At 41.5% G+C, this 20,644-nt stretch overlaps 1 protein-coding gene across 3 annotated transcripts in view; it reads left to right on the top strand.

The window, feature by feature from the left end:
- MOGAT1 (monoacylglycerol O-acyltransferase 1) overlaps positions 1–15,562 on the top strand; it is a 30,780-nt gene extending 15,218 nt beyond the window's left edge. Inside the window, exons 6-7 of one of the 3 annotated variants that reach the window (XM_077348915.1) lie at positions 513–627; positions 15,478–15,562. In XM_077348915.1, the coding sequence (XP_077205030.1) occupies positions 513–627; positions 15,478–15,538 (176 nt within the window). In that variant the 3' untranslated portion in view covers positions 15,539–15,562. Of the gene's footprint in view, positions 1–512; positions 789–5,071; positions 10,603–15,477 lie in introns of those variants that run through there. The other 2 variants (XM_077348917.1, XM_077348916.1) reach the window with 2 other exon arrangements.
- The last annotated feature ends 5,082 nt before the right edge of the window (positions 15,563–20,644 follow it).

The raw sequence follows: 20,644 nt of genomic DNA, 5'->3' as shown, positions 1-20,644 counted from the left end.
CTTTCTGAATAGACTGCACACACCTATGTTAATAGCTCCTGATCCACTGGTGAACATGATCCCTACACAGTTTCCAGAGCTACATCAGGGCTAGCTTTGTTACTTGGACATTTCCATTGTTCTGCAGTGCAAAGACCACATGGAACTATTTAAAAATGGATCTCTTTTGTATTGATTTCAGGATACAACATAGTGTCAAAATGGGTACATCAGCGCAACTGGCACTGAAGGCTGCATAATTTTGTTAGTGTCCATTTTTGCACATGGTTTAAAGTGACCTGCCAGTACATAGAAGCTAAAATTTGGACAAAGCCGAGAGTTTCTTACCGTTCTGGAACCCTCCAGTTATGTGCATTTTAAAAACGGATTGTTGTTTGCATGTCTTTTGTGGAAGAGGCAATGGAAAACAAACTCTGAAAATGCCAACTTCAACAGAACTGTTAAAGGTCTGGCTTTGGATTCTAACATCTAAGCAATTATCATATACATATATTTTTTTTAATCCTTTGTAGTTGGGGAGCCTCTCGCTGTGAAGCAGAATCCAAATCCCACCCCTGAAGAGATTGATCAGCTGCATGAGAAATACCTACAAGAACTACAGAAGCTGTTTGACAAAAACAAAAAAAAGTATGGGATACCAGAACACAAGTCCCTTGCCTTTGTCTAAATGCAAGTATGGGGAGACTCTGGTGCAAGATAAATGTTTGATCACTCAGAGAGCCCCTTTCCCCCTTACTGTCCTTTCAAAAACTTACAAGAGTGATTCTCTTCTTGTGCAATGCACTCAGTATGCACTAAGAAAAGATTTAATAGTTTCCACAAATATACCTGAAATGCAGTTTTGTGTGGAATTGATTTTATGCATTTGTATATGCTTGTGATCATGATTCTTTTTCCTGCAGTAAAGTTCCTTTGACCAGCCTCAGAGCATGAGACAGAACATAGGAGTCAAGAAGTTCCACTAGATACCCTTAAATCAGGGGTCCCCAAGATACTGCCTTTTTGGAGTGCCTGCTACACATGAGCCTGGTTGAAAAGTGCTGTTTTACAGGCCCTTCAGAACTTTGATAATTCCAAAAGTGCCTGGATCTCAGCTGGCAACTCATTCCAGCAGGCCTTTTCGGCCCAGGCACTTGGGGTCAGGGATCACAAGCAGGTAGGTGCTGGCAGAGCCAAGTGCTTTTCAGGGAGAATACTTGGAGAGGCAGTCTCTAAGATAGATGCCTCCAAAATGAAAAGATGCAGTAGATGAAGGTTTCTTAGCTAGCACATGTATATTTTGTGTGCAAGAAAATGTTTTTTTAAAACAACGTATTAGTTATATTAATTTTAGTTGTTAATTATATTAATATTAGTTTTAGATGAGCATCCTTTTAGACAGAGTTTCTGCCTAAAATTCTGAAGAAATGTTTTCAGAGTTATTGTTGTTGTTAGGTGCGAAGTCGTATCCGACCCATCGCGACCCCATGGACAATGATCCTCCAGGCCTTCCTGTTTCAGAGTTATACATAACCTCAATTCCTGACATTTTGTGGTTTGCTCTGCCTCCTATCACAGCCATTTTTGGGTTGGCTCCACCTCCCATGGCAGCCATTTTCTAGTTGTGACCTTCACCCTTTGTCAGCATTCCAAATGTGCTCACAGACTGAAAGAGATTAAGGCAGTGATTCTGTCTGGGGGTTGGGACCTTTTTGGGGATCGAACGACCGTTTCACAGGGGTTTTGGCAGAGCAAGCAGCTTGGCCGGGGGAGGGGGCGCCATTCATACAACAGTCTTGTGGGGTAGATGGAGATAGATCGTTTGTCTGTCTGGAACAGCAGAAAAGAGCGAGATTGGCATGGTGGGGCAAGAGGCAGAACTGAACTGAGAAATCCCAGAAAAAAACCAATTTATATAAATCAGCAGTATATTTATATAAATATAAATAAATAAATAAATATACAATCATGAACCATGGATCTTTACACCATTGGTCAGTTTCGGTTTAATTTCTGTGAAAGAACACTTGCATAATTTTATGGTTGGGGGTCACCACTACATGAGGAACTGTATTAAAGGGTTGCAGCATTGAGAACTACTGGATTAGGGCCCTCTGTCTTAAACCCAAGTGGAAGCAAACAAGCAGCCAATATAATTGGCAAATATTAAACATAAAGGCAACTCCGCACAGAACAGCAATTCATACTAACATTCACACGACAATGCCTGACAGGTTATTAGTTGGACTTTTTTCAGTGAAAGCTATAGTTAGTGTAAGAATGCATTCCTTGTTTTTTTACCAGAATATCTAAGGTCTTCATTGTGTCCAGGAGCACACCCCAGCACTCTTTCATCAGGGGTAAAACCCTGCCTTGTGCAAGTTGACCATTTGTTCCTGGATCAGCTTTATTCCTGATTCACAGCGCCACAATTATGTATGTATTTAATCAGTTTTCTTATACTATTTGAGATTTTCTCATTGTCTAAACTCCTGTCAAACTATCACAGTTTCCCTGGACCTTGATAGGAATAATAGCAAGAGACCAAGCAAAAGTCTTCTACCACCAGCTTCTGAAACCTACTCTTCAGAAAGGGCTAAAATCAGTCTAATACAATATCTGCCATGCACATCTTTGCCAGGAGACTCAGGAGAACACCATGATTGATGGTATCAAAGGCCACTGAGAACCAGTAGGGAGATATTCTATTGGTAGATTGGGATGGATTTTCTCTCAGGGCAAAGCTGTTTCTGTTCCATAAATTGGATGAATGTCAGACTGAAAGAGATCAAAATTGAACACTGAACTTCATTTGCCACATTGTTGCCCAGTTTGTGAAGGCCCTCTTGGAGCTCTTCATAGTCAACCTTAGTTTTCACAATCCTGAATAATTTTATGTCATCTGGAAGCTTGACCACCACACTACTTACCCCCAGTTCCAGATCATTTATGAACAAATTAAACACAAGTGGCCCCAACACCAATCCTTGTTGGGATCTCACTCCATTGTGAGAACTGTTCATTTATTCCTGCTCTTTGCTTCCCTCCATTTAACTAATTTTTAATGCATAAGAGAATCTGTCCTCTTATATCCCATGACTGTAAAGTTTTATTAAGGAGTCTTTGGTGTAGTACCTTGTCAAAAGCCTTTTATATAATGTCTACCAAATCACCATGGTTTGTTTGTGTTTGGTTCACTTTCTTAAAGAGCTCCAAAAGTTCTTTGCAGAAGCCATGCTGATTTCATGCATGGGAGAAGCCATGCTGGCAGCTGTAGCAGAGGTGGAGGAGATAGAGTTGGGTATTTGTAGACTTCTCTCAGTGTTGTGTTACAGTGCTTAAGAGATCAAATGCATTTGCCTTACTTAGTACTGCAGGAGAAAGCTACCCCCCTACCATTACTGGCAAAACATATCTGCTTCATGTTTCTTTAGTTCCAGTAGATGGCACCTCTCCTTTTCATCACTTCGCTGCTCTCCAGATTATGGAAGGAAAATAACTAGCCTAGGGAGTGCTCAAAAATGGAAAATCCATTTGTTTTGCAATCCTTGGCAGCTGCAAAGTTAGTCAATGCAAATCTCCTAATTCAGTGTTCTGCACACTCTTCTCTCAGTGCTATGAACAGTGGCCCGGAGGGGGGGTATTATTTTGACTAAAACACACACACACACACACAACCAACAGTGAAATAAAAATACTATTCTACTTGATTTTAAAACCCTGTATAATTTCAAACTCTCCAAGGAACAGAGACTTTTCTATGTTTGTAGAAATCTCAGAGATTATAAAAAGGTTACCAGACTCCCTGGAGATAGTTTTCGATGGGCAGCCAAGTTGGTCTGCAACAGAAGAGCAAGATTTGACCTCTTTAAGCACATGAACACATGAAGCTGCCTTTCACTGAATCAGATCATTGACCCATCACAATCAGTATTGATGACTCAGACTTGTCAGAGGCTCTCTAGGGCAGTGGTTCTCAACCTGGGGGTCCATAGGCCACACACTGCAGTCCTCACCCAAACCAGATACTGTACACACAAGAACTGAGAACCTTCAACTTGTGTCTGCCTCACACCTGACACAGGGTGAGGACCCCAGAACCAATCTGTGTTCTTGGCTATTTGTTTCTGTGTGTTCTATGACTGGGTTCAAACTGACACAAACTCTGTTGTGTTCTGTCTGCAATCCCTTCTGTCCACTCAGGCAATACAAATCCTTCCTGTGAATTCTATTCTACATGTGGAAATCTGCACTCAAATGATCTTTAAAAAAAATGATAAAGCTTCATTTTTGTTGAGCTCTCTTCCTACCATCTTGAGAACATTGATAAACTTCTCAGCAGATCTTCTGACTTTCCACAACAAAGGACAGAACTGGAAGGACTGATAGTGCAGACAGACCCACCTAATTAGTAGGATAACTAGCACATTAATCAATGTACGTGCAGATCCACCTGCTTCGACATTCCTGAGGACAATGGCCTAGGCTCACATTAACATTTGCTACAAGTTTAAGCAGATCCAATTGGACTGGTTTGAATTTCCCACTCAGCTCAGTGAGTAAACCAAGATTATCTTCAACACGATTCCCCCCCTCACAGAATATCTCCATTCCTTATCTTAATATATTTTTAGGGCTCTCTCCTATTCACTTTCAGCAAAACAGAGGGCATAATTGTTAGTTCATCTTGCTCTAGAGAAAAACAATGTTTTTTTTCTTGAGCTCAAGCTATGCAACTGGAACTAGAATAACTAATACAAGGTTAAAATAAAAGCTTTCCCTGTAATATTGGGGTGTCACTGGAAGTGACTCCAGTAACTGGAGAGGCTTAACATTTCTGTATGAATGTAGAAAACACTTGCAAGTGAGATGATCAGTGATGGTTGATGAAAGAACTAATACAGACTAGGGTTGTGCACGATGGCGTCCGAATCTTGTGCTGTCAAGACTCAGGAGCTTCTCTGTTATATGCCTTGTGGGCCACTAGCTAAGAAGAATTAGACAAATAACTAGGGTTTTGTACCCCACTTTTCACTACCCGAAGGAATCTCAAAGCAGTTTATAATCACATTCCCTTTGTCTCCCAAAACAGGCAACCTGTGAGGTAGGTATGGCTAAGAGTGCTCTGAGAGAACTATGACTGACTACGTGTGGAGAAGCGTGGAGAGAAGCAGGAAATCAAACCCACTTCTCCAGATTAGAGTCCGTCACTCTTAACCACTACACCCTACTGGTTCTCAGTCACACCACACTGGCTTTGCAGAATGTCTTGGAACTGCATGGTTTCCTGGAGCCCTCACAATCAATCTTTGTGCCCCCCTATCTGAATGGTAATTAGTAACTAGAACATGGACAAACAATTAGATCTAAATTATTCATTTCATATATTTTATTTTTTAACTATTCAGTACAAAGTACACATTGGGTGAACGCATTTTGGGACACGTCTCTACGAAGCACCTATGTTAAGTTGAACGTTGTTGTGTAAGATACATATACCAAATCTTATTAAGTCTGTGGGTTCATTTAGACACAGACACTTCAGCTCCAAAGAACAAGGCAACTTTATTGAATACGAAGAACTAAGCAGCAATAGGCAGAACTGCCAGGCCTTAAATTCTTGCTTAAATACACCCATTGACATTTAACGTACACTTGTGATTGGTTCATGACAACCGTCAACTGATTGGTTACTTTAGTCCTATTGGTGAATCACAACAGAGGGTCTAGAATCCAGGCCTAGGCCTGGAGCTTATATCCTACACATTCAAGTAACAGTTCACAAGCATAACCCTTATTTTGTATTCTTACTCAGAAATCCTTTTTGGGGGAGATTATGCTTGATTTATAATACATTACAAATCAGACAGTTTAGTATTCTGAATCAGGTAATCATGAATGTTGGCAACATAGCTACTTTTAACTATGCCCACCAACATTACTGGCACAAAAAATACCTTTGTCTAGACTAATATTTTCATTTTCTCTCATGGTCTCATTTTTATCCCATGCAGAGATTTTTCTTGCCTTTGTTTCAAAACTAAAGAGCTTTGTTCTGGAGCACATGGCACTGTGTTCCAATCATTTCCCCCACATATCCTTTACTGCAGTCTTTTAAGAAAGAGTGCAGTTAATGTACATGAGCTTGGTATGAGGGAGGAATGATGTATTCTGCACACCCAAATTAGTGCCATTTTCTTTTCAGCGGCCCCTCATGATTGCCATTTCCTCACTGTGCCACCTGAGAACTTTGGAGGGCTTTTAGAAAAAAGATAATTTATACTGTTTTGTCTGTGGACATTCTGAAGCCTTGAACTTGAAACCAAGACTAGAATCCTGAACTTTTGTTAGGGGTTTGCCAGTTCTTGGGTTCTACTAATCAGTCTTATGAACTTACCACAGGTCTCCATTAAGGACCAACTGGGTGTTTTGGGGGGAGTCACAAACATGTATGTAAAAACGTTTTTCTTGTTTGTGTTTAGTGCTTTCTGGTTCTAGTAAAGAGTGTTGGTTGTTTGGAGCTGAAATATCTGCAGTTTCACTGAAACCATGGATATTATATATACATCGATAGCAATTAACTTAATAAAAAAAGGGAAATGGCAATGGCAGAGAGCTGAGAGGAGAGCAGAAAACTCTGCACATGTGCCTACATTTATGCTGGTAATGAAAGCGACACAGTAAACCTTCACCATGTGGAAGTAGCCCCTAGCAGAAGTGCTTGTGGTTAATCCACAAGAGCAGAGCACTATGACCTGAGCATGGAACAAAGAGTGAGGCTAGCAACCAAGAATTCTAACCCGGGGCATCATCACGTTAATTCTTTAGTAGAATTTCAGTGTAATACACACATCTTATATCTGATCGCTAGGTATGTCTAAGGATTACTTCCTCCTTGCTTGCCTCCAAAATGAATATATAATGGTTAGATGGCTAGTTTAAGTTTAAATTTAGCCTGTTTTAAATTATGATTTAACACTCATATTTCTCCTAACGGAAAGAATATACTACCATGAGAAAAAGAAAAGTTGGAAATAGTGTTAGTGTTCCGTGACTGTTTTGGGGCTTCTTTAATTTGATGAATTGCTTTAGTGAATTTGTAACTCACCTTGGTTTTATTGACATATACGATTAACTAACAAATCAGCTGCCCATGCCCTTTACTTCATTTCAGCTTTAGCAGCCTAAATAATTATGAGAATGCATCTCTGCATATGAATGGAAGCCAATCTATGAAGGTATTGATTTCAGTGGGTTCAGAATGGAACAACTCTGCACACCATTGTGCTAGTCATGCATTTTTAATCCTCTGCACTGGTTCTATTTACTCCCCACCACCATCGGTCATCCTAAGTGTCGTCAAGTCTTTTCAAAGCAGAGGCTCTGTGCTAAAACTGTTATATGAAGTATGAACCAACTGGCAACCAAACCATCTAAGCGCTCTGAAAATTTTCTAGCTCATCTCTATCAAATGGTAGAGATAGTTGCTTCCCCACACTTTTCATGATTGCTCATGTAACCCTGCTCACCAGATTAGAAGCTGCCACTCTTAACCACTACACCACACTGGCTCTGTTAGATTGTAGGGATGTACACACCAGCTATGTGGAACAGAATCAACCCCAAATCTGCTTGTGACCTAGTTTAGTAGAGCTAAGAGTTTGGAGAGGCGTATAATAATCAGTGGGATAAAATGTGTAAATCTCTTAGGATTGGATTACACTTTTGCCACATTAAGGCATGTTTGTCTAACAGGTTTGTTAAAGGACATCCAAAATAAATACAAGCAGTGTTTTCTTCAGAGTTATCTAATCTATGGTCAGCCACACAATCTAAATTCCCTTTAATTAGCATGTGATTGCTTAATTGTTAAGTATTGCAGAAAACCTTTCCTGATTTCTTTTTTAGTAAGCTTCACAGCTTTCATTATAAGTGAGTTGAATGCTTCGTCTTAATTGTGGAGATCTCTTTAACAAGACATGCCTTGGGGTTCATCTTTTGATAGTATTAGGAGCTTTCTTATTTTGTTTTTCCATTGGTGCTGTTAGGATCCTTCCAGGGTTGGACCTTGGAACAGACTTCTCGCCTAAGAAAAAAGACCAGGAGGGCCAGGAACTCCCATTAACACCCCATGGACTTGGAATACCCTTGCCACCCCACTAAACTAAAGAGGCCACAGTGAAGGAATTTGCTGCCAGAGCAATCATGACAGGAGATTAAGGTGAAAGTCCAGTTCCAGGATTAGCTGTCCCTTGGCTGCATAGTGCCAGGCTTCAGATCAGAAGCTCCTCCTAAGGAACAAGGCAGCTATAGTCAGGGATGACAGGCTCATGAGAAAGTGGTCATATGAGGGAGAATTGTCCAGTTTGCCGCCTGTGATGCTGCTTACCCTGCAGTCATAGCCCCTTCCACAATTAGGAACAAATGTAATTGCAGCATGAAATCCTTAGCATCAGCACATGCCCTTGGTGACTCTACTTCCCTCTAGGACCCATCCTTCACACACTGGGTAATGCCCTTTCATTGCAATTCAGTAGATTTTCTTCTTCTGCACAGGAAAATCCAGCTGCAAAAGCATATCGGAATTGCATTATCCAGCGTGTGTGAATGGGCCTAGGATATTTAAACCTCAAACATAGGGAAGGTTGTTGCTCATTTAGCTGCTTTGCTTTGATCAGCCAATGAACAACCAGTGCTTGCTACTGACCCCAGGTCCCAATTCTTTCTGGAGCAGGGCAGCTCCACAGTTAGTTTGCTGTCCCAGGTACATTTTGCTCCACCATCCTGCAACCTGGGTCAAAGCAGGACCATTGTCTTCTTCTAGGTTTTTATATGTTGAGCTTCAAGAGTGATGCTGTCATCTTGGACGAATACCCACATATAATATACTTTTGGTTTAAATTCTACATCTGCAATTTGGTAGCAAGCAGAATTTGCAGGAATTTCTTCTGCCACTTTGTTTTTAATTGAGGTAAGAAACCCTTTGTGGTAACTATAGGACTAAGGTGCTGCTACAACCCAAACCAAGCTGACATTTTCCAGTAAGGGATCTCTACTTATTTGTCAAGGGAAGAAACTGTAAGCAAGGTGATCACCTGAAAAATGAATATAACCACTTTCCTTCAATCACTGAAACTTTTTTCAAATTGCTTACTCTGGCTCATTTCAGAATAACTAGTCCATATATTACAGTCATGACTCATTTACTGGTATGAGAACAAACTGCCAGACCCAACCTGGTTGAAGTTCAACAGTTTCCTTATCTCTTGATGAATATCTCTCTGTAATTCATTATTATGATCAGGAGTTGCTCCTTCTTGTGTCATTTAAAATTATTGTTTTCCCTTATCCCTGTTTTGCAAAGTATACATACTGTGCCAAACTGATGCCCCCTAATGTATGCCTTGAGTTTGAATGAAATTCCACAACTAATATATTAGTCAGAATTCCAGCTCCCTCACTGGTTGAAAAATGCAAGATCTGTAGAGTGCATGATCCAAAAAGATATGAAGAATATCCTACAGGTGGCATCAGAGGAGACATGTATTTAGCATAGTTAGAACAGGAACTTCCAGGGGCTTTCCGCACCGGGTTCTTTGTAGCAAATTGGTTGCTGAATGAAAAATCGCCATTTAAAATAGTGGAATTCGTCGTTATGCATACCTGCCTTTGTAGTGGAATCCAGTTGCGTTTTGTAGCGTTTCCCACAGGCTTCCGGTCTCGGCAAAAATCGCTAGAAAGGAAGCGCTCTTGCCAAGCTCGTCCCGCCCCTGGCCGTCAAGCAGCCAATGGGCAGCCGTTAGCATGCTCCCAAACAGCCCCTTTCCCTTTAAGAAAGTTTTTTTTAAAAAAAAACACACCCATTGCAACGAATCTGTGTTGATTCGTTGCAACGGAGAGACCCATCCAGCTGCCCGGTGTGTTTGAGCTGTCGTTTGATCGTTGCCACGCTCCCTCCGAGTGAAAAAAAAAATCCCCCCCCCCTCTCACGGGCCCGATTTTCGTGTAAAAAATAAAGGGAAAATACATCAGCAAACGGGCTTCTCTGTTGTTTGTGTCCAAAGTGTTGTTTGTGCTTAGTGACTCTGGGGAGGGACTGAAGCCGGGGAAGCCTCTAAACAGAAAGAGGCTCGCTGGTGCGTTTATCCCCGCTCGCTCGGAGAAAAAAAAATGGCGATCGCTTCGCCGGAAGATCAGAGGAGAGAGCCAGGGGGAGGGACTTTGTAGAAACCACAACAATGTTAACGCACAGGTCTTTTTTGCTAGTGTTGCAGATTGGTTGCAGGAGTGTATCGCTTTCCGGAGGGTGAATCCACTTTTGGGGATTTCCCTGAAAGCGCTACAAGGAAGCGCTTTTTGCGGATCGGTTTCAGGTGTGTGGCAGATTGTCAACGACGTTGTGCATAACGGCAAATCAATAGCGTTTTCAATTGGCAACCATTGTGCGATTTTGAAGGCGTGCGAAAACCCCCCCAATGTTTTTCAAATAATTTCCTCCAGCATCCTGACTGGCTCTATTGTAGTCTTCCTGAATATACTTCCTCCCTGCTTGCCTCCAAAATGAATACAGAATGGTTAGACGGCTAGGACTCTTCTCTCCGTTTCTATACAAAGCTTGTTCATCTTCTAAATAAAACTTTTATTCTTTAAGCAGCTTGTGGATAGTTAAACTTTGCCAACAACGTGTACCTGGTTTCTGCCTTCAGGCCTTCAAGCATCTGGGCTAAATTATACTCAGAAATTTATTATCATGCTCAGAAAATTTAATTCTACTTATTTAGAACTTTTTAATGCATCCTTTCCAGGAACCAAAGCTTATAAAATAAAAATAATAAAAACAACACAAAATATCTTAATTACAAAATAGCATTAAGAAGGCCCAGCACAAAAACATAGATCATGAAAACAGAGTCCCAAAATGCTGCGGGAACCTGTCTCCCAATCGGCCATTATTTTATTCGACATTATTTTTACCTTTTGGGGAAATATATACTAGGCAATAGGCAAATGTTTTCATTAAAAGCTGCTGACAATACAAACGCAACCAAAATGGGAAACAGTCATCTGACAATTCACTGGGGCAATCTGGGGTGGAGGCTGGAGAGCCTGCAGTTGAATATGAAATTCCTCTAAGGTTACTGGCCAATTGATGAATGGAGTACTGTTATTTGACCTAGCGATAATGTTTGACAGTTAAAAGTTCAAGATTGTCCTTGTGTCAGTGGCAATTGACCTTTTAAATCACATCCTGAGGTCATCCGATAGCAAAGGCAGGAATGAGGTCACTTTGCCTTCTAGTTCATGTTCAAGTGTACAGAGAGAGACAGAACCAGAGAGAAGCTCTGTTCATTTAGGAGCAAGCACCACCTATTCTGTACTGTAAAGCAGAATCAAGTGTGAAAACTTGGTATTTCACCAGTGTTCTGTTTGCTTTGTTTAATTTCATGTTTAACGACATTTTACTCTTATTAGGTTTTAATTTTATTTGTTTCCTCACTCTTCTTAGCAAAGTCGATTCCTTCAGAATAACAGCTGGTAGGAGGGATCACCAAGATCTTTTTTAAAACAAACCCTAGACTGTAAAACCAATAGGGAACAAAGACTGTCCATCCATGCTGAACCTAGATAGCTGGTATATACAGGCCTCAGAGACCAACACACATATATATATCCAGTTAAAAGGATATGATAGTAGGTGATCTAAACCAGTAGTCCCCAAACCCCGGGCCGCAGCCCGGTACCGGGCTGCCAGACGCAAACGCACATGTGCGCAGCTACCACACATGCGTGTTTGCACCCCAGCAGATGCAAATGTGCATGCATGGTAGCTCTGTGCATGTGCATCTGTGTGGAACTGCCATGCGTGCATGTTTGTGCCTGTCGGCAGGGTGCAAATGCACGTGTGTGGCAGCTCCGCTCGTGCGCGACATCTCCGCACATGCACATGTGCACAGTGCTGCTGCACGTGCACTTTTGCACCCTGCTGGTGAGTGCAAATGCGCATGCATGGCAGCTCCACGCGTGCACAGTGCTGCCGCGAATGTGCAGTGCCCGGGTCACTGGCTCTCCAGCACCCCTGGAAGCAAGTTGAGGACTGCTGATCTAAGCAATGAAGCCCTGGACACAGCAGACTATAGCAGCTTCACTAATCCAATGTTCTGACTGTATGAGGCAGTTTCACATATACTCTAGGCAAAGTCAAGATTCAGAAGGTCTCAGATCAAGAAGCAGAGCCATGAAATTAGCTAAAATGTACAATTCTCTCTGTTGTGCTTGTCCCCCCCCCCCTCAAAAAAAAAAATTCTGGAGAGGATGGAAACTTCTTGTCAATTTCTAGTATAGAAACATCTAGAAGAATGATTGAGGAATGAATTTAATATTGCTTTCTTTCCATCACTGAGGATACATTTTCCAAATCTGGTCAGTTTTAGAATAACTAGAAGGTATATTGCAAAGTGATTTAATGGGTCACCATTTGCTGTCACAAACCATGTTGCGGTTCAGCATAGTTTCCTAATGCCTGTAATTCATTATTATTACCAAGCGTTTTTGCTAATGGTGTCATGTATTTATTTTATTTATTTATATACCGCCCTCCCTGAAGGCTCAGGGCAGTCTACATGTAACAAACAATACCGTTTAATCAGATCATAACACAGGGATAATGGCAAGCAACATAGTAGAATGAATAGTAAAGAACATTAACTCAACGTGTACTGATAGCCCACAGTAAAAGCACTGTGGCAAGTGCTGTTCATGGACAATACTTATCTACCAGGCATGACTGCCAATGGCCCATTGTCCACCTACAGGCCTATTCTCTACCTATAGGGCGTGGGGCCAACTTATGCCAAGAACACAGAGAAACTTTGTAACAGATGAGAGGCGTTCCGTATCATGGGAGTTTTGCTAGTATAAATCAAATGCACACAGAGCATTTAAACGTTAAATGTGAACCTCACCCTTCTGCAAACAGCACATTGGGTAGTGCAATGAGAAAAGCACTATTACAATAATTACATAGTTGACCACAAAACTGACTGTTTTTTCATTTGGTGATGTCAACTGGCAGCATTCAGTAAAACAGTAAGTAATACATGAACCTTAACTATAAAAACACTGGCATATCCAGACATGCCCTCTATTATGCTGTTCCTGGAATGTGCTGTGGCCTGTGAAAAAAATATTTGGTGACTCCTATAATGATGACAAGGAAATTAAGGTAGGAAGAGGCAGTCTCCTGCTGAAATTGTTTGAATTATTTAATCCAAAAGCAGCTGCTGAAATTTTATATTTTTGATAAGAGGAAGTACTTAGAATTGATTGAAAAACGACACATTTTATTTCAGTGATATACAAACTGAAGGCTTGGATATTTGTTTTTTCCATTTAAAGGATTGTTGTTGGAGCTGCATTCTGTTATATATAACATTATTTGATTCATATATTTTAAATTAAAACATTTAATAACTGTTCATCAATGTAGCTGTATTATTTATATACTAGTAAGAAAGCCTGTTGTACTTTAAAATACAATGGCTGCTAGCCTTTACTCCCCCCACCCCATCCCCGAGGCCTGGAGAGGCTGCGGTAGGCCATTTCAGGGTGGGGGGAGCACTGGGGGGGGGGATTTCCTTTCTCCCTACCCTCCACATCCCAGGCAGCCCTAAGGCCTGGCAAAGCCACAGATCGGGCTGCTTGGGGCAGTGGGAGTGGTGGTGGGACAGGCTCACTTCCTCCTCCACCAGCAGTCCTGGCGAGGCCATGGACAGAGCTGCTCAGGGTGGCGGTGAGCATTGTTGGGGGCTCCGTCCTTCCTTCTCTCCACTGGGCCCATGTTCCCAGGCCCCTGCCCTCCCTCCCAGCTCCTGCCAGCTGCCTAGCTTACTGTGGGATGGCACTTCTTCAACATGGAAGAAGTTGGAGGAGGATGTTGCCAGGGGCAGGACACCCTACCTGATTGGCCATTCGTTTGGATGAATGGCTAGTCAGGGATAGGACACTCTACCTGATTGGCCGTTAGGTGATGAGTCCCAACTCTTCCCACCGCTCCCTGAGCCAATTGGGAAGGTCAGGCTATATAAAGAAAGTTATTAGTATTTTTGTTATTGATGGTGGTGGGTTAATGCTTCAATTGTCAGAAAACCTCAAGAAGTAGACCTTGATTTAGAAGTCTTCAGTTGTTAGAATACCTCAATAAACAGGGCTATCATCAAGGGAACGGAGAACAAATTTTCCACATTTTTTAGTTGTCCTCACTCTAGTAGGATGTGTCTGCATAGGTGCATTGGTACATAATATGTAGCATCATATTTAGTGATGAGGGCTTCCTGATAAGGATCTCCAAAATCTGCAGCTGGTCCTCTCAATGCCTTGGATCCAGTGGTGTTTTCATGGGTTGAGGGATTTCTGTCAATGGAATGTGATTTTCTTGACTTCCTCCTTCTGCTGCAGCCTGATATACCTACTGAAATACTGTTCCTTTGAGTAGCATTGGTGACCATTTTTGGTTGCCGTGGGAGGGTGGAGGAAAGCAAGCTACCACGAATAGAAATCCTTCTGCCCATGGAAACAATCTCCTGGATCCACGCCAGTATACATGAAGAAATCCTCATATAACTCATAGCTTTATTTAGTGAACTTATGCAGACTTGATTTATGGAGTTGCATTCACACGTCTTCATTATTAGAAGCTGGTCCTGTGAAACATACCATCATTTCCCTATTTTATGTTTCTTATTTATTGTGCTGCACGACAGCACCCGGCTTTTCTTACACATTGCTAAGACAATGTGCTTTGACATGATACAGTACTTTTTCCAGTTCTTCATTCTGAAATAACTCATGTGCTACCAGCTGACAAATATTAACCATGTTTGCAAAAGTTAGACCTATGAGCCTTCCCTATCCCTGTACAGTTCAAGTAAACTGCTGCTAAGTTCCATGATGCAGCCTGGTTCAGTACTGGTTGGCTGCTGCATGAGGCGGAGAGTTTAGACAGAGAAAGACAATGAGAGTATTCCTATTAATGATGTGTTTTCTCTGGCATAATGAATGCTAACCTGTAAAACAGGACATACTGCATTGCACGGAATTTGCCCAAGATTTGTGGCAAGGATTCAGCTGGAAAATTACTCTCCTGTGCTTTTAAAAGGAGACCTGGAAGTATAACTAAAAATTATTAGTAAGCATAGGAAAGGGATCAAAGAGGATATTCTGTGTGTGGGCGTGTGAGATTGGTTTATTGTTGGAACATTCTTGTCTTCTAACATTCTAAAGTCTTATGACATCTTAATGATTAACATGTTTCGCACTGCACACTCTCATAAGCCAAAATCCACTTGTCAGATGCATGAAGCAGCCCATCTCCATATCTCTTTTCAAATCTATCTGAGCCACTCTGGTCTTGCCATTGCCTGACTCGTTTAACACTTCACCCAACCACCCTTAGTCATGGACAACCAATGACATTTTCTTCATTGTGCATTTGGATTGCAGGTACTCCAAGCAAAAACAGCATCTTTTGGACAGTATTTCACATGCCACTGATGCTAAATAAACATTTGATGATGATGATAATGTACCTATAGTACATTTTGTCACTTTTCCTCCCCAAGAAGGTCAGGGTAACAGACATTACTGAGGGGGAGCTGCTGTGGTTGAGGATGGAGCCATAGCATGGTGGCAGAGTATATACTTTGCATGCAGGAGGTCCCAGATTCTGGCTCTGACATCTCTGATCAAAGAATCATTTAACAGGTGACAAGACCCCTACCGGAGACCCTAGAATAGCGATCCCCAACCTGTGGGCCGTGGACCACATGTGGTTCCTCGACTAACTGGAGGTGGGCCACGAAGGACGCCTCCCCCCCCCCCGGCCCTTTACTTCATCCACGATCCAGCAGGTGCACATGGGACTATCTCGTTGCAGAGAAACAAGCTCAGGGTTCCCATTGATTTGTCATTGTCATGAGTTAAAATTTCCATGAAAATAAAATGTTCCTTATGTTCATTGTTGTGGCGTGTCTGTATCTTATTATGAAGGGATGTTTAAACATTCCCATAGCGACCAGTGTCAGAGAGTGTTACGGCAGTGGGCCTCAGTAAAATTGTCAAGTGTTGAGTGGTCCCCAGTGATAAAAAGGTTGGGGACCACTGCCCTAGGAAACTGCTGCTGGTGAAGGATGTTGTTCTTGAAAAATCAATCCTGGATCAGAATAAGGCAGCCTCATGTATTGGTGTGTACTCTTCCTTTCCCATTTTATTCTCACAAGAATTGTATTTATCTGCTACATTTATATACCACTCTTCCCTGCGGGGTAGGTTAGACTGAGAGAGTGAATGCCCCAAGGTTACCTAGGAAGCTTCTGGCAGAATCAAGATCAGATCATAGAACATATGAAAAAACCTAGAACATATGAAGAATCCTGCTGGTTCAGACCAATACAATACAAAAAAACAGGTGGTTCTAAATAAATATCCTAACAGAAAAAGAGAACCTATCCCAGGCTATCAAAATCAGTTAACAATATATTTATACAATCTCTATTTTAATGATAAATGTAACAAGCAGGACGGACTCTAGATTTTGTTCCGTTTTCAAAGTAGACATTTCATCAGTGATTGTTTCCTCCTGTGATTTTGAAACTTATCCTAGAAGTTTTCAATATTTCCACCAACTCCAAGTTGTAATAAAAATTCTATGCATATAATACCAGCCTTCAGCTCGCGGGTATGGGAGAGCTTTGTCCAGATACCACATTAGTCATATTATGTTATTAACTATGTCAACAATTGTTTACTGCCTCAAGATGACAAGTCCAAGAGGGGTGGTATATGAATAAATATAAATATGTGTGTGTTTGTATGTATAATGCTTACCAGATCACCATTGTCCACATGCCTGATCACTTCCTCTAAAATTTTCAAAAGAATGGTGAAGCAGGACTTCCCTTTGCAGAAGCCATGCTGATTGTCCCTCTCTAGGCATTGTTCCTCTATGTACCTAATCATTTTATTTTTGATTACAGTTTCTACTAATTTACCAGGAACATACTTCAGGCTGACATCTCTAATTTCCTGGTTCTGCTCTGAATACCTTCTTAAAAATTGGCATTAGCTACTCTCCAGTATCAGTCTTAAGAGTTTGATCAGGTGGGCAATACGCTCCCACTTAACTAACGTTGGGCCCAGCATTTCCACCCATATCACTTCTGTTGGGAATTTAATTCCCCTTATGTTTTCAAACTAATTTGACTCTACCCTATTTGATGTACAATGCAACACATTTAGCTCCCACTAAAAGGACGTCAGGAAAGTAGACATAGGGACTGCTGTGAGAAGGACATTGCAGGAATGGGGATAAAAGCAGTTCTTATGTGGAAGTAATTGTTACTTTACTTGAAGCAGGAGCATGTAATACAATGATGACCCTACTCTGAGTAGGACAATGTTCTCAATAGTCTTTCTATTGCTGCTGGAAGAATGTCATGAAATTTGCCCCTAGGTTTTCTATGAAGCTAATCTAGTTACTTTTAACTATCTAAAGGTAAAGGTATCCCCTGTGCAAGCACCGAGTCATGTCTGACCCTTGGGGTGACGCCCTCTAGCGTTTTCATGGCAGACTCAATACGGGGTGGTTTGCCAGTGCCTTCCCCAGTCATGACCGTTTACCCCCCAGCAAGCTGGGTACTCATTTTACCGACCTCGGAAGGATGGAAGGCTGAGTCAACCTTGAGCCGGCTGCTGGGATCGAACTCCCAGCCTCATGGGCAAAGCTTTCAGACGGCTGCCTTACCACTCTGCGCCACAAGAGGCTCTGTAGTTTAACTATCTAGTGGTAGCAATAATTATAAATGTGACTTTATTTTAACTAATAATGCAATGGTACAGCTTGTAAGAAAGTAGAACTGCATACTAAAGATTCTCAATTGCCATTTCTAAAAAGATGTCTTGATTTTTAAAGCATCAAACCACACATGATCCTCAGTCATATGAATGTTTTCTCTCATGTTTGTTCTTTGCCCGGAGCAGTTATGGTAGTTTACAGTCTTGTTCAGAAGTTCACACTGTGGGAACATGATTACATTTTTTTCCTAAAGGCCAATTTTCCATATAAAAATTAACCCTCTAAGTTGCTTTCTGCCCTGTGGAAGAAATTCTAGAATATGTACTTTCTTTCTTCTTCTTTTTTGGCCAGGCAAAACGCAACTTGGAGGAGCAATTTTGATTAGAAAAACATCCACAAGGGGGATCATCACCCCCTCCTCCTGTCGAAGCTACTGCTCATGACTGCAGTTCTCCACAGCCACTTTGGATTAAAAAAACATGGGGAAAAATTTCTGCAACTGAAACATCATATGTACTTTGACCTGTATGCTCCCATGTTAGAGTGCAGAAGGCAGAAGGGAGGGGAGCTCAGGCTGGCTGTTTTGTTTAGAGTATGTTTGGACAGAGATTTCTCATAGAGCAAAGTTTCCATGAGTTTTTAGTTCTATCACCGTGGCTCAGTTTATCACTTCGGGATCCTTTCGGGATCAGAGTCCAGATCCAGGCACAGAGTGTTCTCTTCCACCGACTACTTCAATGACTCCATCCAGCCACCTCATTCTGTCATCCCCTTCTTCATTTTTGCTAATAATAACTAATATAACAAATAAAAATAAAGTAACAGCATGCAGATTGATCGGGGGGGGGGCTGCAGGGAAAGGAGAGGGGGTTGTTGCAAGTCCTTTATTAGAAACAGGCACACATAATGTCACACAGTAAGTCATAAATATATACTGGAGCATCCTATGTAATTGTTTTAGTGTTCTTGCATAAATCTGTGCATGGTTTGCCCTTGGATTATTAGCATCTATTCACCTCTGTAATGCCTCTAAAGCATCTCTCACAGAAATATTTTCTCGCCATTCCCACCCATAGGTCATTTTAGCCTGCCAACTACCCCTCTAATATACCTTAACTTAAAGATGTGATTGACCCACACTTAGTCTGTATTGAGCACAGTTGGCTTTAGAGACACAGGCTGCAGATCCCTGCTTTAAAATTTGAGACTTGTAAAGCAGAAGCCAACACAACTGTCGGAACCCATAGAAAACAAATGGACTCCAGTTATATGAGCCGTTCACAGGATCTCAGTCTCAAAAATTAAATTGGTTTAAATTGTATCTCAATGGCACAATGATTTAGAGATTGTTCTTACTTTTAAAAAATGTAAAGGATTGGGGAGGGACCTAAGGATGAAAGGAAGAGCAAGGATGCTTTCCTTGGAAGGACAAAATCCCAAGGGAACTAACCACACTATTGTACTTCATCTGATCAAGAAAGCTAGTGCCTCACTACATTTGTTAATCATCAAGTAAATCTGTTAACCATTAAGGTGTCAAGATTCCCCATGCAAATTTGTCTTTGGTGGCTTTATCTTAAAAATAACCCGCATGGTAAAACCATGATCTTAGTATGACACAGAAGCATACTTTTTATTACAACTTTTTTTTAAAATTACAGTCACACATCATTGCATTTCCTTTCTAATATTTAAGAACATGATCAATGTGCATGTCAGTCAGTCCATCTACATATCGTCTCCATGGGCAGTGCTGCCCATTTCCCCCCTTTTCTTCAACATACTTTTGAAAACTGGGACCCAGCAGTCCCAAAATCCCTGAAAGCAAATAAGAGTGCTATCCTACAAATGCTTTCCTGGAAGGAAGCCCTACTGAATAGATGAGTGGGGTTCTGGCACTGTAAGGCAGGGGTAGTCAACCTGTGGTCCTCCAGATGTCCATGGACTACAATTCTGTATTCCACGAACATCTGGAGGACCACAGGTTGACTACCCCTGTAAGGCACCTTGATCTATATCCTCTTCCTCATTGCTGCCTCTTCCTGTCCCAGCTTGATCAGGTGATCATCAGGGAACTCTTCTCTAGTCACTGAAACTAACAAAACAGTGTCAAACAAATAAACCCTTGACAAAAGGGCAAGAGATAACACAAGCTCAGAACAGCCTAACAAGGGTTATTACCTAATCTATTGATTTTACTTTGTCTGCTCCTTTTAAGCCATCTGTTGACTTGACCCAGTCTACTGACCTTTCCCCTATATACATTAACAACCCTTCTGGCTGGCTTTTCTGCAATACTCCCTCCGCCCCCCAGAAACATTGTCAGATATTTTAGCTCCAGTCCTTCTTTAAGGAAAAACTGAAGTAGTTCAGCCTTGGGAGAGTTCCCCTAAACAAAGGAATGGGGGGGGGGGACTGTCTCATGCCTACCCATGGCTCAGACCACATTATTATCCTTCAGGAGGAGCTCTCTCTCTGGCTATTGGTTTTATGATGGCGTAACTATATGGTACTAGACCTCTGTACTACTAGCCCTAAGCAGTTGAAAGGGCAAATCCCTTTACTCCCACCCACAAAGGACTTTTTGACCTGTATTGATATTAGGTATTATGCAGCCAAAAAAGTACCTGATATGAATGTTCTTCAGCTGCTGTTTTTTTTGCAATATCATATTTATTAAAGCAGTTCTATTCTGTCTTTCCTTCATGGTTCAAGGCAGATTACAATAGCACTTAAAACAAAATGTTTTAAACAACCCCCGCCACCCCGCAAATATATAAAATCTCAAATCTCTGCCCCCTTGAATATATTTTGAAC

This window comes from Paroedura picta, chromosome 8 (genome assembly GCF_049243985.1).
Source record: "Paroedura picta isolate Pp20150507F chromosome 8, Ppicta_v3.0, whole genome shotgun sequence".
In the NCBI taxonomy this organism is placed as follows: Eukaryota; Metazoa; Chordata; class Lepidosauria; order Squamata; family Gekkonidae; genus Paroedura; species Paroedura picta.
Note: the sequence above shows the minus strand (reverse complement) of the source record. Positions and strands in the feature narration are given on the sequence as shown.